General features: G+C 43.2%; 1 protein-coding gene across 5 annotated transcripts in view; it reads right to left on the bottom strand.

The window, feature by feature from the left end:
* The window catches only part of USP47 (ubiquitin specific peptidase 47), a 95071-nt gene that overhangs the window by 31054 nt on the left and 47655 nt on the right, over positions 1 to 16362 (bottom strand). For all 5 annotated transcript variants that reach the window (XM_038405149.2, XM_038405151.2, XM_043516717.1 and 2 more), the window contains 3 exons: positions 15211 to 15342; positions 10891 to 10967; positions 10524 to 10579 (listed from right to left, as the gene is read on the bottom strand). In XM_038405149.2, coding sequence (XP_038261077.1) covers positions 10524 to 10579; positions 10891 to 10967; positions 15211 to 15342 — 265 coding nt within the window. The remainder of the gene's footprint in view (positions 1 to 10523; positions 10580 to 10890; positions 10968 to 15210; positions 15343 to 16362) is intronic.

Genomic DNA, 16362 nt, shown 5'->3' with positions numbered 1-16362 from the left:
AACTCAACCTGTTGCAAGCTGGGGGATTGTTTAATGGTCTCCAATTCATATCTTTGTTTCCACTAAAGCATATATTTCTTTATAGCTATTTTATACCTAAAGCCACCCAACTTCTCAGAAATCACTGGAACCTGGTACTTAGCCTATAGCTGTACTCTTGTAATTTTTTTCCCTGTTACACACAAAATGTTGTATTTCCTTTGAAGCTAGAGGTATACCATTATTCATTGCATAGAGAAAAATACTGGCATGGGACAGAGATAAGGAGGTTACTTGCCTTATGGTAACTGGAGGTTCTTCAAGATGTGTGTTCCCTATCTGTATTCCACTGTGGAATAAACATGTGCTCCATGTGCCCCGAGTCAGACAATTTTGGAGCCGTGTCCGTTGGCATGCAACCTGGTGCCCTTACCCTCATGCCTCCAAATGAGGAATTAACGGGCATTTCGGCCAACCGCCTCTCCAGTTCCTTCTTTACCACAAATCCAAGTAAGGTCTGAAGCACAGGGACCACACATCACAAATAACCTCCAGTTACTATCAGAAACCTCCTCCTTCGCCTCCTCTTTGAGTGCTGGTCCCTATGTGTATTCCACTGAGTGGCTGACAAGCAATACTCAAGAACGAGGAAAGGGCAAGGTTGCAAGCAGCAGAGCAGTTTGAAGGACTGCTGTCCCAAAGGATCCTTCAGCAGCAGAGTACTGTACTAGAGCATAATATCTTGCAAAATATGTATGGGAGTCCATGTCACTGCTTTACAAATGTCAACCAGATACACTTCCCGAAGAAATGCTGTAGATGTTGCTTTTGCTCTTGTGTAGAATGAGCCGTCAGATCCTTGTGATGGAGGAAAGTGATAAAATTGACAGTCAGATACAACCAGAAATCCACTTCTTGATCCTCAGAGGAGATAGTTTGACCTCGGACTCTTTTCTCCATAGAGAAAGAGTCTAAGAGATCTTCTAAATCAATTGTGTCTTTTGTACATAGAAGATTGGGATCAACAGGGCTCCCAATTGACCTACCTTCCTGGCTGAGGTGATAGCCATAAGGAATGCAACTTCCATGAATAAATGAGAAGTGGAACATGTAGCTAAATGGGTTGAAGGGAAGCTTTGACAGAGCTTACAGCACAAGGTTCAAATGAGGGACAGGCTTCCTTTCTGGTGGAAAGGTTCTAATTAGGTCCTTTAAGAATCCAATAGTCAAGGGATGAGTGAAAACCAAGTAACCATCAGATGGCACATACTGCCTGCTGCCAGGTGGACTCGGACAAAAAACTCATGGAAATGCCATCCATTTTGAGAGAAAGACGACAGTCCAAAATTGAGGGAATATCCTCTTACTTGGGCTTCTGACATGCCCTGATGGAGAAACACTTCCATTTGGCTGAACAGGATTTCCTACTGAAGCTTTCTGCTGTTAAGGACTGTTTGTAGGGATTCCAAACAGGAAAGTTCTAGTGTTGATGGCCATCCAACAACCAAGCTGTAGGCTGAAGCATATTGGGGTTGGGATGCTTGATTCTGCCCCTCTCCTGGGTCAAGAGATCAGAAAATGATTGGATGCCAGCAGGATAACAACCACTGGAAGTATGGGAACCAAAACTGTCTGGGCCAATACGGGTCAATGAGGATGACCCTTGCCTTATCTTGATGAATTTTTTCAAGGTAGAATCAGTAAAGAAGGAAAGGTGTATGTAGCTCAGATGACCCAATGATAAAAGACAGAGAGCATCACCCTGAGAGCGTAGCCCTAGAGCACCTCTGGAGCAACGTACATTGCATTTCTTCTTCATTTGGGAGGTGAACAGAACTGAGTGAAAATGTCGTTTACTACTGACTTGTGCAATTCCCATTCATGATAGATGACAAAATGCCTGCTTGGGGGCATCTGCCAACACACTGTGTGTCTCTAGAAGGAAAGCTGGGGCAGTGTATGATTTGATTCTTGATACACCAGTTCTACAGGGTGTCTGCTTCTGCATACAGGTGGACTGAACTCACACTTCCCTGTTTCTTGATGTAAAAATATTGTTGTCATATTGTCTAACATTATGAGGACATGATGGGACTTTATGAATTTTAGAAAAACTTTGCAAGCTTCTTGAACTGTCCAGAATTCCAGAAGGTTGACGTGCATCCTGGCTTCTCAAGCTATCTAAGTGTCTTGAGACATATGGCTGTTCATGTGCACTCCCCAGCTAAAGAGAGTAGCATCTGTAACCATCATCTTGTCTGGTGAAGATGGTAGGAAGGGGATGTCCACAAATACCTGGTGAGGCTCCTTCCATCATGTTAGAAAAGCTGTTACTCTGGAAGGAATTGTTACCATAGTATGGTATGGTAACAATTCCTTCCAGAGTAACAGCTTCTCTAACATGGTCTGTCCTGCTTGATTTTCACAAAACTCTGTGGATTAATGGCTCCATAGGGAAAGCATACATCAGAGCCCCGACCACGGGAGCAGGAAAGCGTCTGACAGGGACCTTCTGTCGGCCCCCCTGAATTGAACAGGCATGTTCCGTTTTGCCTGGATGCAAACAAATTCACCTGACTCACCATGAGTGGTCACCCCATCCAGAGGTAGACGAGAAGGTCCTACTGAGGCGATTTGCCAAAGTGTTTCTGGTTGCTAAGCACAGAAGTTCCAGAACCTGAGGGCTTCTTGGCAAAGGGCTGAAGACCGGGCTCCACCTTGCCAGTTGATGTAGAACACAGCAGCGGTATTGTTAGTCAAGACCAGAACCACTCTGCCTTTTATATGAGGCAGGAAAGCTTGACGGGCCAAGCGTACCACTCTGAGCACCCTGAAATTTATGCGTAAGGAGCAACTGCAACTTGACCAACAACCTTGCATACAGAGATTGCCCAGATCAGCTCCTCATCCCATAGCCAAAGCATCAAAGACCAGGTTGATTGATGGGGACACAGCTGCGAAGGGGACTCCCTCCAGCCCCAATGTGAGGTCCAACCACCAAGTGAGCAACGACAGTATGTGGTCCGAATCTTGACTACCTGGTTTATGTTGTGTCTGTTGGCAACGTAGACTGGCGCCAGCCACATCTGGAAGGGCCTCAGATAGAGCTGTGCATGCTGGACTACGTAAGAGCAGGCTGTCATGTGGCCCAACAGCCTCAAGCACATGTGAGCGGTGGTGAGAGTGTGGGCTTGCATATGTGAGATTAGATTTGAAATAGCACCGAATCAGGCTTTGGGGAGGATGGCCTTGGCCAGAGTAGAGTTGAGGACCGCTTCTACAAACTCCAAGTGCTGCACCAGAATTAACATTGATTTTTTCTCGTTTATCAATAGACCTAGATCGCGATAGGTGGAGCAATCAGACTGAGGTGCCCCCGCACCTGATGCCAAGACCATTGCTTGATCAGCCAGTCATTGAGGTCTGGGTAAATCTGAACATCCCGACACTTCAGGTAAGCGGCCACTGGTGCCATGCACTTTGTAAACACTCTCAGGGCTGATGAGAGACCAAAGGGCAGTGCCGTGAATTGAATATGGTGCTAGCCCAACACAAAGCAGAGGAAACACCTGTGTCCTGGGAAAATGGAAATATTGAAATACACATCCTTCAAATTGAAGGTGGCATATCAGTCTCCCAGATCCAGGGGAGGGATGGAGGCGGCCAGGGAGACTATGCAAAACTTCAACTTCTTGAGATGCTTGTTGAAGCAAAACAGGTCCAGGTCTTAAGCCCCCTTTTGCTTTAGGGATTAGGAGATATCGGAAGTAGAATCCTTTTCCCTTCATATTCCAAGGGACCTCCTTCACCACTCCCAGCCGTAGGAGGTTTTCTACCTCCTGAGCGAGGAGCTGCTTGTGAGAAAGGCTCATGAAGAGGAACTGGGAAGGGGGGGGTGGGAGGCGGGGACAGTCAAGAACTATAGGGTGTAGCTCAAAGACATTGTGTTGCGCACTCAATGGTCAGATATCACTCGCAACCCTGCCGACTGGAAGGGACATAGGCAGTTGAGGAAAGAACAGGAGGATGGAGCCAGGTTCTTGACTGGGGTGCCGTCCCCTGTCGCACCTTCAAAATGCTCGTCTCTGGCCCCTATGGTGTTTTGAAGGCCCGGGTTGAGCAGGCAATCAAGAGGATGAAGGGCAGTGTCGCTTAAACCCTTTGTCTTTGTCCTTTCTCCTGTAGGTCCCCTGCTGGGAAGACCCCCAGGACCAAGGTGAAGGAGGAGGCCGAAACTGCTTTCTAGACTGCTGCGGAGTGTGGAGGCCCGGTGATGACAGGGTGGCCCAGGAGTCTTTAATGTCATGCAACCTTGCGTCAGTGAACTCAGAGAAGAGCCCCGTGCCCTCAAACAGGAGGTCCTGGATGGTGGCCTGGGCCTTGGGATAACCCCAAAGATTGTGACCAAGAACAGCACCTCATAGCCACTGCCTAGGCAACTACCCTGGCAGCCAAATCTGCAGCGTCCCACGACAATGAGGGTGCCCTTTGTCACCGCTTTGCTCTCCTCCAGGATCGTGGCAAACTCAAGGGCCAGGTCCTGTGGAAAGGTCTCCCTGAACCTGATAAGTAAATAAATTAAATTAAATTAAAATTGTACCCGCCCAACAGGGCTTGATGGGTTGAAGGCTTGCTGTCGAATAAATATTTCTGCCTAAGAGGTCTAGGTGTTTGGGGTCTTTATTTTTTGGTGTGCTGCTCACCTGTCTCTCTCGTTAACTGCGGACATGACTAGCAACCCCACTGATGGGTGTGTATAGAGATATTTAAACCCCTTTGTGGGGACGAAATACTTCTTTAGGACCCCTGGTTGGACAGGTAGTGCAAGGAGGGCCAGGGTGGAGGATATGACATGACATTGAACAAGCTGTCTGATTGCTCCTCCAACTCAATTTCGAGGTTTAAGTTGGTAGCCACCCTTTTAAGGAGAGCTTGGTGCTCCTTAAAGTCGTCGGGGGAACAGCCATCCTAGAGGGCATGGCCACTGCTTCAGCCGGTGACAAAGACAATGACGGCATCACCAGGGGAGGGGCAAGTTCCCCTTCCCTTTCTGGAGATGGCTCCTTGGGTATTGGTGCCCATTAAGTTGTCCCCATGGTGGAAGTTTGGGACCAGCATCACTGGCATCCCACAAGGGTTCCAACATGGCCATTGACCAGGCCACTGTCCCTGCTGCCATGCCACTGATGCCGTGCTGGTCTCACTGGCCAACGGGGATTTGTACCCCCTTGGCAATGGGCTGAACCCTGGCTCTGACTCGGAGCAGTCCCCTTCCGGTGCCCACGGAGGGGCTGTGGAGGCCTCCGTGTGCTGACTAACTCTCATTGGAGACTGGTGTCTAGAGGGCAGGGATCGCCGCCTGTCCCTCAAGAAGTACCGACGCAGCGGAGATCAGTGCTGCGATGGTGAGCGGTCCTGCACCAGCGAGAACCAGTGCCTAGCAGACTGCCTGGGTAATAAAGATCTGCGCAAAGGTGATCTTGGGAGGCTGGTTGGTACCAGGAGCATGGGTATTGGTGCCTCAGTTCCAGCAATCCGTGCCTTGTGGAGGAAGAGCTCGGCACTGAGGACCTGGGCCTTCTAGCCAGCGACCGGAGTTGCAGGACCAGTGCCCTAGGCCATGGACAAAAGCCTGTGATCCGGGGACCAATGGTGTTCCCCTGCCCTTTGGGGAGGTCCCATGACTGGCTTGCCTTTGGGCTGCAGGGCCTTCGCCACTTCTGGCACCTGGCATAGCATCTGCAGTACCCATAGTCCCACCATTTCTTTGGTTGCATGGGTCATCTCGGACAATGAAGGTCCCTGTAGAAGCCGGGATCCTCTACCACACCTAGGAGTTGGAGGCGAATCCTTGGCTGGGCTAGGGGGGTTCAACCTTAGCAGTACTCCCCTGTAGCTCCAGGGTGGGCACGTGTCCTGAACTAGCTCCTTTGCCCAGAGCCCCCTTCCCCTCCTTGGACGGTGCTGGGGAGCCCTTTTTCTTCTGACAGTTCTTGGGCACCAGCGAGGGGGAATGATGCTGGGAGAATCCCAGTGCTGGTGGGGTGCTCTGCACCAATGTTGAGGTGCTAGGAGCGGAATCCCATCGGGAGGGCTCCGACGCTGGGCGCAGCGCAGCCTCCATCAGGAAGGCCCTCTAGCCGAAGTCCATCTCCTTTTGGGTTCTGGGACAAAAGTTTTTGCAAATCCTGCACTTATCCTTTATATGGGATTCCTTCAAACAGCTGCTCTGAGGGTCACTGGTAGGCACTGACCTGTTGCATGACAAACACGGCTTAAAGCCCAGGGAACGGGGCATGCCCCGGTCCAGGGCAAAGTTCCAGCTGGACTCTAACCTCTAAATTAACAACTAACGCTTACTTAAAATGCTGCCATTGAAACAATGATATTGAAGTAACTAGACTTATAAGCAAGCAAGGAATAGTACAATTCTGAAGTTGCAAAATAGCCTTTTTTATCTAAAAATATGACAGCACTCAAAATTCACCATACAAGTCCAAAATATATCTATACCATCAATGTAAGTTCTTTTAATTAAATTCCAAGGGGTCAATTCAAACTGATATTTTGTGGTTCTCTTCACAATGTTTGCTTCTAATTTCCTTGACTGCATAATTATGCTCATAGCTGTTCTAATTGATCAACTTTCTGGTCAATTTTATGCAGTCTAAAATTTCACCCAGCAGGAAAGGGTTAAGGGAAACTGATGATTGTCTAGCTTTCCTTCTAATACAGTTACAATGGCAGAATGTTATTACGTAGGCCAGATTTTCAATCCATTCCCCACACACATTTGCACAACTTTGCATGCACACACAAGCGAGTGCTGTATGCTCTATCACCCATACATGAAGTAATGGAATTCATCAACTGCATATGCAGGTGACAGCCATGCATCTACAAATAGATGGGACTGCCATCTGTAACATAGATGCACACATTAAGATATACTGGCCTGCTTCTCAACCACATAGCAAGTACAGCCAAGAACACTTTCAATCTGCACCTGGAGAGAAAAATGCAACTTCTTCTCTTTGATGAAGACCTTTGTGCAGTTATTCATGTTGACACTGACGCCATTAAGAAACTGAAGCTGAAGACCATTACACCAGTGCTTTGGAATCTGTATTGACCACCAAATAAGTTTCTTGGTGGAATTCACAGTGCTGATTTTAACATACAAAGACCTAAATGGTTTGTGACATGGTTCCCACAAGACCACCTCTCTCCCAATGCCATACTGCTCCTGTTGAGATCAGAGATGCTTAAGATAAAGCTCCCTTGTTACTGCGCCTGACCATTATATACTGTGCAAACAATCCCTAGTGGGGCATCTAAGTGCTAGCACAATTTAAATAAATGGAAGTAGGCTCTCTCCCCATAAGGGATCACTGCTTCTAGATTTTACTTACTCTGGTTCACCAGAGCCCAAATCTGTCAATCAGCAGGCCCATCTTATCCCCTAGGTATTTATGGCAAGGAGGGTGTTGAGTTGCAGAGATCTATGTGAGGTGGAAAGGTTTCTAATATCTGCTGGTACTGGAAAAGCAATCCATTATGCTTGTGGGGGGAGGGGGTGCTAAATTAAATTATTTCAGGAGACCTAAAGTCCTGGTAGACACCCATTTTTGTTATCAATATGAAAAATGAATATTCGGTATGGCTAAATTTAGTTCTAATACCAGCTGTCAGAATCTTTAAACAATTTTGAACGTTTTCCAGCACAGAAGCTGATCTATCTTCCATTTCTGGCGATGGACTGGGGTTACACTAGATCTTTATGACAGGTTTCAGAGTAGCAACCGTGTTAGTCTGTATTCGCAAAAAGAAAAGGAGTACTTGTGGCACCTTAGAGACTAAAATTTATTTGAGCATAAGCTTTCGTGAGCTACAGCTCACTTCATCGGATGCATTCAGTGGAAAATACAGTGGGGAGATGACTTATATACACAGAGAACATAAAACAATGGGTGTTATCATACACACGGTAAGGAGAGTGATCACTTAAGATGAGCTATTATCAGCAAAGGTGGGGAGGTAGGAAGAAAACCTTTTATAGTGATAATCAAGGTGGGCTATTTCCAGTGGTTGACAAGAACATCTGAGGAAGGTGGGGGGGAATAACATGGGGAAATATAGTTTTACTGTGGTGTAATGACCCATCCACTCCCAGTCTCTATTCAAGCCTAAGTTAATTGTATCCAGTTTGCAAATTAATTCCAATTCAGCAGTCTCTCATTGGAGTCTGGTTTTGAAGTTTTTTTTTGTTGAAGAATAGCCACTCTTAGGTCTGTAATCAAGTGACCAGAGAGACTGCAGTGTTCTCCGACTGGTTTTTTAAATGTTATAATTCTTGACATCTGATTTGTGTCAATTTATTCTTTTACATAGAGACTGTCCAGTTTGACCAATGTACATGGCAAAGAGGTGTTGCTGGCACATGATGGCATATATCACATTGGTAAATGCGCAGGTGAATGAGCCTCTGATAGAGTGGCTAATGTGGTCAGGCCCTATGATGGTGTCCCCTGAATAGATACGTGAACACAGTTGGCAACGGGCTTTGTTGCAAGGATAGGTTCCTGGGTTAGTGGTTCTGTTGTGTGGTGTGTGGTTGCTGGTGAGTATTTGCTTCAGATTGGGGGGCTGTCTGTAAGCAAGGACTGGCCTGTCTCCCAAGATCTGTGAGAGTGATGGGTCGTCCTTCAGGATAGGTTGTAGATCCTTGATGATGCGTTGGAGAGGTTTTAGTTAGGGGCTGAAGGTGATGGCTAGTAGGGTTCTGTTATTTTCTTTGTTGGGTCTGTCCTATAGTAAGTGACTTCTGGGTACTCTTCTGGCTCTGTCGATCTGTTTCTTCACTTCAGCAGGTGGGTACTGTAGTTGTAAGAATGCTTGATAGAGATCTTGTAGGTGTTTGTCTCTGTCTGAGGAGTTGGAGCAAATACGCTTGTATCGTAGAGCTTGGTTGTAGACAATGGATCGTGTGGTATGATCTGGGTGAAAGCTGGAGGCATGTAGGTAGGAATAGCAGTGAGTAGGTTTCCGGTATAGGGTGGTGTTTATGTGACCATCACTTATTAGCACCGTAGTGTCCAGGAAGTGGATGTCTTGTGTGGACTGGTCCAGGCTGAGGTTGATGGTGGGATGGAAATTGTTGAAATCATGGTGGAATTCCTCAAGGGCTTCTTTTCCATGGGTCCAGATGATGAAGATGTCATCAATATAGTGCAAGTAGAGTAGGGGCATTAGGGGACAAGAGCTGAGAAAGCGTTGTTCTAAGTCAGCCATAAAAATGTTGGCATACTGTGGGGCCATGCGGGTACCCATCGCAGTGCCGCTGATTTGAAGGTATACATTGTCTCCAAATGTGAAATAGTTATGGGTGAGGACAAAGTCACAAAGTTCAGCCACCAGGTTAGCTGCGACATTATCGGGGATACCGTTCCTGACGGCTTGTAGTCCATCTTTGTGTGTTGAATAGAGACTGGGAGTAGATGGGTCATTACACAAAGTAAAACTATTTCCCCATATTATTTCCCACCCCCCACTGTTCCTCAGACATTCTTGTCAATTGCTGGAAATGGCCCACCTTGATTATCACTACAAAAGGTTTTCTCCCCCCCCCATTTGCTGGTAATAGCTCATCTTAAGTGATCACTCTCCTTACAGTGTGTATGACAGCACCCATTGTTTCATGTTCTCTGTGTATATAAATCTCCTCACTGTATTTTCCACTGAATGCATCCGATGAAGTGAGCAGTAGCTCACGAAAGCTTATGCTCAAATAAATTTGTTAGTCTCTAAGGTGCCACGAGTACTCCTTTTCTTTTTATTAGATCTTTACTTTCTTTAAAACTATAGCTTTGAAATTACAAGCCAATTTAATCTCTGCAGTAATTTCATTGATTCTTATTCTTAAAAAAAAAACAAACAACTCTATTCTGACTGATTAGGTAGTAGTATATTTTGTGTAGCTATTACTGCTGTTTTGGGTACATTTCCACAATGGACCATATCTCCCTGGATTTTAAAAGGAAAGGAAAAAACATGGACTAATCTTCATATGCTGGTTCTTCCCACAATTTGATATTTTAAAAACAAGCTTCTACTTTACAGAGCTTTCAGACACTGTCGCACCCCCTTTTCCCCCTCCCCAGTATTCTAGTGCTGAATGGAATCTCCTTGTTTAAAGTATTTGAAAAATGTCTACACATAGAAGAGAAAGAGCTTCGGAAGGCCTATGGGTTCTGGTTATACCAACAAGTCAAAGAGAACAAACCTTTCAGTGAAACCTATCAAACAGACACTCCTGTCCTGTAACCATGAAATATCACACTGGCAAGTGAAAAAATTTTTAAAAAGGGTAAAGAGTAACTACAAAAGTAAATTGCATTTCTACTTTGCCTCATGTATAAAAATTACTTAAGCTCATAATAAGAAAATCAGGTCTAACAAACATAGCAATTAGAACCCCATATACACTCTAAAAAGCCTTCCTACTCCGAAATTAACATTTTTAATCGAAAAAACCACACACTTACTTGCATTTCTTGTCGGATCCTTCAGTCTATATATAAGCATATATGCATTTGTGGAGCTAGTAGGGAAAATATTTTTAAGAATATCAGTATCTGACTTGGAAGCCAAAATAAAATACTTTTATTAAAGTTATTAATGCCATAAATAGTTGTATATTGGCAATTGTAATACTGTGTATTAATTCAGTAATCACAAATATTGTTTTTAAACATGACATTCATACTATTGCTAGAAGCTCCGAAATTGTCATCAATTTTTAGAATTATTTTTATAAACATATTATACCATTTTTACCATAATGTGGCATGCAAACAGTTTGGTTGGACTATATCAATATTAAAAAAGAAAGAATACTAGAGATATACTAACCTAGCAAAAGCACTGGAATAATACCCTCTGCTTCCAGAGGACCCACCATATGTTTTCTTAATATCTTCTTGGGTTATCTAGTAGCAAAAACATTTTTAAAAAAAAAAAAAAAAAGTTCATTCTTCCTCAAGTAACAATAGTCAGCGAGCATTTATTAGTATTGGAAAAACTGACAATCATACTAAACTCATTACTATTTTACATTTGTTTCTTTTTATTTTCTAAATGAGTAAGAAAATAAAAGCTATGTGTCTAGAAGTGATTAAGTTTCCCTTTTAGGTAGAAAATAAATATCCTTAAATTTTTTTTGAAGTGTGAGTTTCTTAAACAAATTTTAATATGTATTATGAGAAACATGTCAGCAAATACAGTCTTTCAACTTCCATATGAATTTCAAGAGTTACTTCTATAGCATGATTTAAAAATTCATATGAAAATTCAAGTAAATATATTCAAGATGGCACATTTCCTGGTAGATAAGAGTTCAAAGAAGGTCATACTTCAAAGAATCAGTCCCAATGGAAAAAAATGTGTGTAGAAGAAAAGCAAGTTGTAAGCTCTCTTCAAACACTTTGGGTCACCTACCAAAAAACCCTAATAACTACAAGTGATGGATTTGCATGATTTAAAATGGTAAGGTAACAGGATGGCTTTGCTTAAGCTTCACCTCAAATTCAATATTGTATGTGGGTACACACATACATCCCCCATAGACTTAGTCGGTCCCGAGAGCATCCACAAGCATCACCATCATAACTTTTGGAAGTGTTTTGGTAGTAAGGCTATAAATTCTTTTTAGGGACAGAAATCTAGGATAAAATCCTTACTCAATGGGAATTTTGCCATTGACTTCAAACGGAGCTCTTGTCAGTCAAATAAAATGGAGATTTATAGTTACATTTAGCATAGAAACATAGGACTGGAAGGGACCTCGCGAGGTCATCTAGTCCAGTCCCCTGCACTCATGGCAGGATTAAGTATTATCTAGACCATCCCTGACAGGTGTTTGTGTAACCTGCTCTTAAAAATCTCCAATGATGGAGACTCCACAACCTCCTAGGCAATTTATTCCAGTGCTTAGCCACCCTGACAGGAAGCTTTTCCCAAAGTCCAACCTAAACCTCCCTTGATGCAATTTACGCCCACTGCTTCTTAGAATCATAGAAGAATAATAGAAGATTAGGGTTGGAAGGGACCTCAGGAGGTCATCTAGTCCAACCCTCTGCTCAAAGGAGGACCAAAACCAACTAAATCATCCCAGCCAGGGCCTTAAAAACCTCCAAGGATAGAGATTCCACCACCTCCCTAGGTAACCCATTCCAGTGCTTCACCACCCTCCTAGAGAAATAGTTTTTCTTAATAACCTCTTCCCCACTGCAACTTGAGACCATTGCTCCTTGTTCTGTCATCTGCCACCACTGAAAACAGCCTAGCTCCATCCTCTCTGAAACCCACCCCTCTTCAGGTAGTTGAAGGCTGCTATCAAATCCCCCCTCACTCTTCTCTTCTGAAGACTGAATAAAACTAGTTCCCTCAGCCTCTTCTCATAAGTCGCAGCCCCCTAATCATTTTCGTTGCCCTCCACTGAACTCTCTCCAATTTGTCCACATCCTTTTTGTATTGGGGGGCCCAAAACTGGACGCAATACTCCAGATGTGGCCTCACCAGTGCCGAATAGAGGGGAATAATCACTTCCCTCAATCTCCTGGCAATTCCTACTAATGCAGCCCAATATGCTGTTAGCTTTCTTGACAACAAAGGCACACTGTTGACTCATATCCAGCTTGTCATCCACTGTAATTCCTAGGTCCTTTTCTGCAGAACTGCCACTTAGCCAGTCGGTCCCCAGGCTGTAGCAGTGCATGGGATTCTTCCATCCTAAGTGCAGGACTCTGCACTTGTCCTTGTTGAACCTCATCAGATTTCTTTTGGCCCAATCCTCCAATTTGTCTAGGTCACTCTGAACCCTATCCCTAGCCTTCAGCATATCTACCTCTCACCCCAGCTTAGTGTCATCTGTGAACTTGCTGAGGATGCAATCCATCCCATCATCCAAATCATTAATGAAGATGTTGAACAAAACCAGCACCTGGATGGACCCCTGGGGCACTCCACTTGATACTGGCTGCCAGCTACGCATCGAGCCATTGATCAATACCAGTTGAGCCCACCGATCTAGCCAGCTTTCTATCCATCTTATAGATCTATTCTTGTCTTATCCTCAGAGATTAAGAAGAACAATTCTCCCTCCTCCTTGTAACCACCTTTTATGTACTTGAAAACTTATGTTCCCTCTCAGTCTTTTGTTTTCCAGACTAAACATACCCAATTTTTTCAATCTTCCCTTATAAGTCATATTTTCTAGACCTTTAATCATTTTTGTTGCTCTTCTCTGCACTTTCTGAAATGTGGTGCCCAGAACTGCACTCAGTACTCCAGCTGAGGCCTAATCAGCGCAGAGTAGCGCGGAAGAATGACCTCTCGTGTCTTGCTTACAACACTCCTGCTGATACATCCCAGAATGATATTTGCTTTTTTTTTGCATCAGTGTTACACTGTCAACTCATATTTAGTTTGTTGACAATTATGACCCCCAGATCCCTCTCCGCAGTACTCCTTCCTAGACAGTCATTTCCCATTTTGTATGTGTGTAACTGATTGTTCTTTCCTAGGTGGAGTACTTTGCATTTGTTCATATTGAATTTCATCCGATTTACTTCAGACCATTTCTCCAGTTGGTCCAGATCATTTTAAATTTTAACCCTATCCCCCAAAGCACTTGCAACCCCTCCCATTTTGGTATCGTACACAAACTTTATAAGTGTACTCTTTATGCCATTATTTAAATCACTGATGAAGATTTGAACAGAACCGACCCCTGCGGGACCCCACTTGTTATGCCCTTTCCAGCATCACTGAACTACTCACAACTACTCTCTGGGAACGGTTTTCCAACCAGTTTTGCACCCATCTTATAGTAGCGCCATCTAGGTTGCATTTCCCTAGTTTGTTTATAAGGTGGTCATGGAGACTATATCAAAAGCTTTACTAAGGTCAAGACATATGAAGCTTTGGAGCAGGACAGGATTAACACCACTACCTTTGAATTATGGCAGAACTATCATATTAACTCTTTGAGCAAGCAGGAAGTTGCCCTTGTCTATTTTAAAGGGGGAAGGCATAAGACTAAAGCTGCCAAGGCTTTCACATTTAATAAGAGACTTCCATTCCTATAAGATTTTCCCTCCCTTAATCATCTGGATGTCTTATGGAAATTCACCAGAACCATCATCAAAGTCTTTACAGGAAGACAGTACCAGGACCATGAACTTTTCTCCCAGGGTCAGGGAACAATTCCTTAAGGGAAGAGAGATGGGAATGTTAGACTTCTCAAAATCTTTAGCCAGAAAGAATATGTTGTGTTTTCTTTTGTATAGAGGTGGTGTGGAAGAATGGGGACAGTAAATAAAAAGAGCAAAATTAGCCTAAAAAACTGAAGATTTCTATTAAACAGGATAAAGCAGCATGGAGAAGCCATAACATGTCCTGATCAGCTGAAGCAGGTAGATTTGCCTCTTCCCATATCCGGAAATCTCTCATATTGCTTGAGAATTAATAACAGCACCCAATGAACTTGCTATATTGCACAGACAGTGACTGATGACAGACCTTGTTGCACGCAGAAGACTTGCTCAGAGGAGCAAACGAACTGCCAATTGGGTGGGGGCACCATGAAAGCAAGTACTGTAGAATGAGCCTACAATGAAGACTTGTAGAGTGCTACCACAAAGAATGCACCATTATTTCCTAACTATTTGGTTTGCATTGCTACCTCCATTTCTTGATCCAATAGTGATACAAAAGGCAAAAAAGGGAAGGGAAGGGAGAGGGATTGAAAAAAACAAAACAAAACAAAAAAAACACACACACATTCAGAAGGCATTCTTTCCTCAAAGAGAAATATCTTAGGTGCTCACAGATCCAGACAAGCTAAATCATGCAGTCTGCACTGATGGTGGCTGAAAATATAAGACTTAATATATGAAAAATTAAAATAAAGAATCACATGTAACATTCTTCATATGAAGAGATTTTGCAAAAGCACTTAACATTCAAATTAAGCAATGAATTATATATACAGAAACAAGTTGAGGCTAGATGATGAGAAGCTGAAAAAGTGATAAACTAAATTCAAAGTCTGTGCACTGTAACTTCAAAAATATGCACGTTACTTCAAATACTAGAAGTGAGAGTCAGGAACAATAATAAAAACTCATTATTTCATTTATGGGGAAAACAAAGCAGCAAATATTACTTTACCTTGCTGACATGTTGATCATTGAAGCTATACCACTGCTCATCATTAAAAGATTTTATGCAGGCATAGTAATGGCCACCAGCAGCACTTCCTGAATGGACCATTACAGAAAAGAGTTCATACACTAAAGAATTCTAGAGAAGAAAAAAAAAAAATAAATAAATCCAAGGAACAGACAACTTAATATGTCATTCTGACAAACTGCACCTGTGTTATTTAAAAAAAAAAGTTTCTCAATTGTGTATAGTTACATGAAAAATAACTATAGAAACAATTTTGCATAGACCTCTCTACGAGTACTATTCTGCATTATTATTAGTAGAATTACAGTAGCACCCAGAGGCCCCAACCAAGATCAGAGCCCCATTGTGCTAGGTGCTGTAAAAAAAGCATAATAAAAGACAATAAGTTCTTTGGGGGTGGGGACTATCTAAAAAACAGGTAAGACAAAGGAAGTATCTTCATTTACTAATGTGGAAGAGAGGAACAGACAGATGAGTGACTTGTCCAAGGTCACAGAGCCAGGTCTCCTGAGTCCCAGTCAACTGCCTTAAAACCACAAGACCACCCTTCCTTCCTATACAGATGCTGAATATGAACGCAGATATAAAATATTAAATTTTATCCCTACCTTACTTACAATATATTCTCCTTATCCAAAAAAACAGATGGAGCCTGCTGTAGAGTATGAACCTGGCATTAAAAATTAATAAAAATAATTTTCAGACAAAAAACTAATCTGATGTTAAGGAAGGGAAAGTTTCACTAACTCAAAAGAAAAAACAACAGTACAGTTTAAAAAATGTGAATAGTGCCAACCCAGGAAGTTAAGCTCAAATTAAATTTATAAACTCCACAAACATCTGAACGTACAGACATTCACAGTTAAGTTGACTCAACAACTTTAACTCTGCGCAGGCTTATTTCACCTTAACTTTGGAAGCAACTGCTTTCTCTCTAATATTTAGCATAGACAAGGCATTTATCTTCAATGTAATTTACAAACTTTAATTCTCATAATACTCTTGTGAGGCATTACTGTTAAAAACAATTTTCTTATGTCGGATAGTTAATACCCACATTTTACACATGGGGAAATTGAGACAAATAGGTACAGTCACTTGCCTACAGTCACGAACCACGTCAGAGCAGGG

Source organism: Dermochelys coriacea, chromosome 6, assembly GCF_009764565.3.
Source record: "Dermochelys coriacea isolate rDerCor1 chromosome 6, rDerCor1.pri.v4, whole genome shotgun sequence".
Classification (NCBI taxonomy): Eukaryota; Metazoa; Chordata; order Testudines; family Dermochelyidae; genus Dermochelys; species Dermochelys coriacea.
This window is presented reverse-complemented; position numbering and strand designations above follow the sequence as displayed.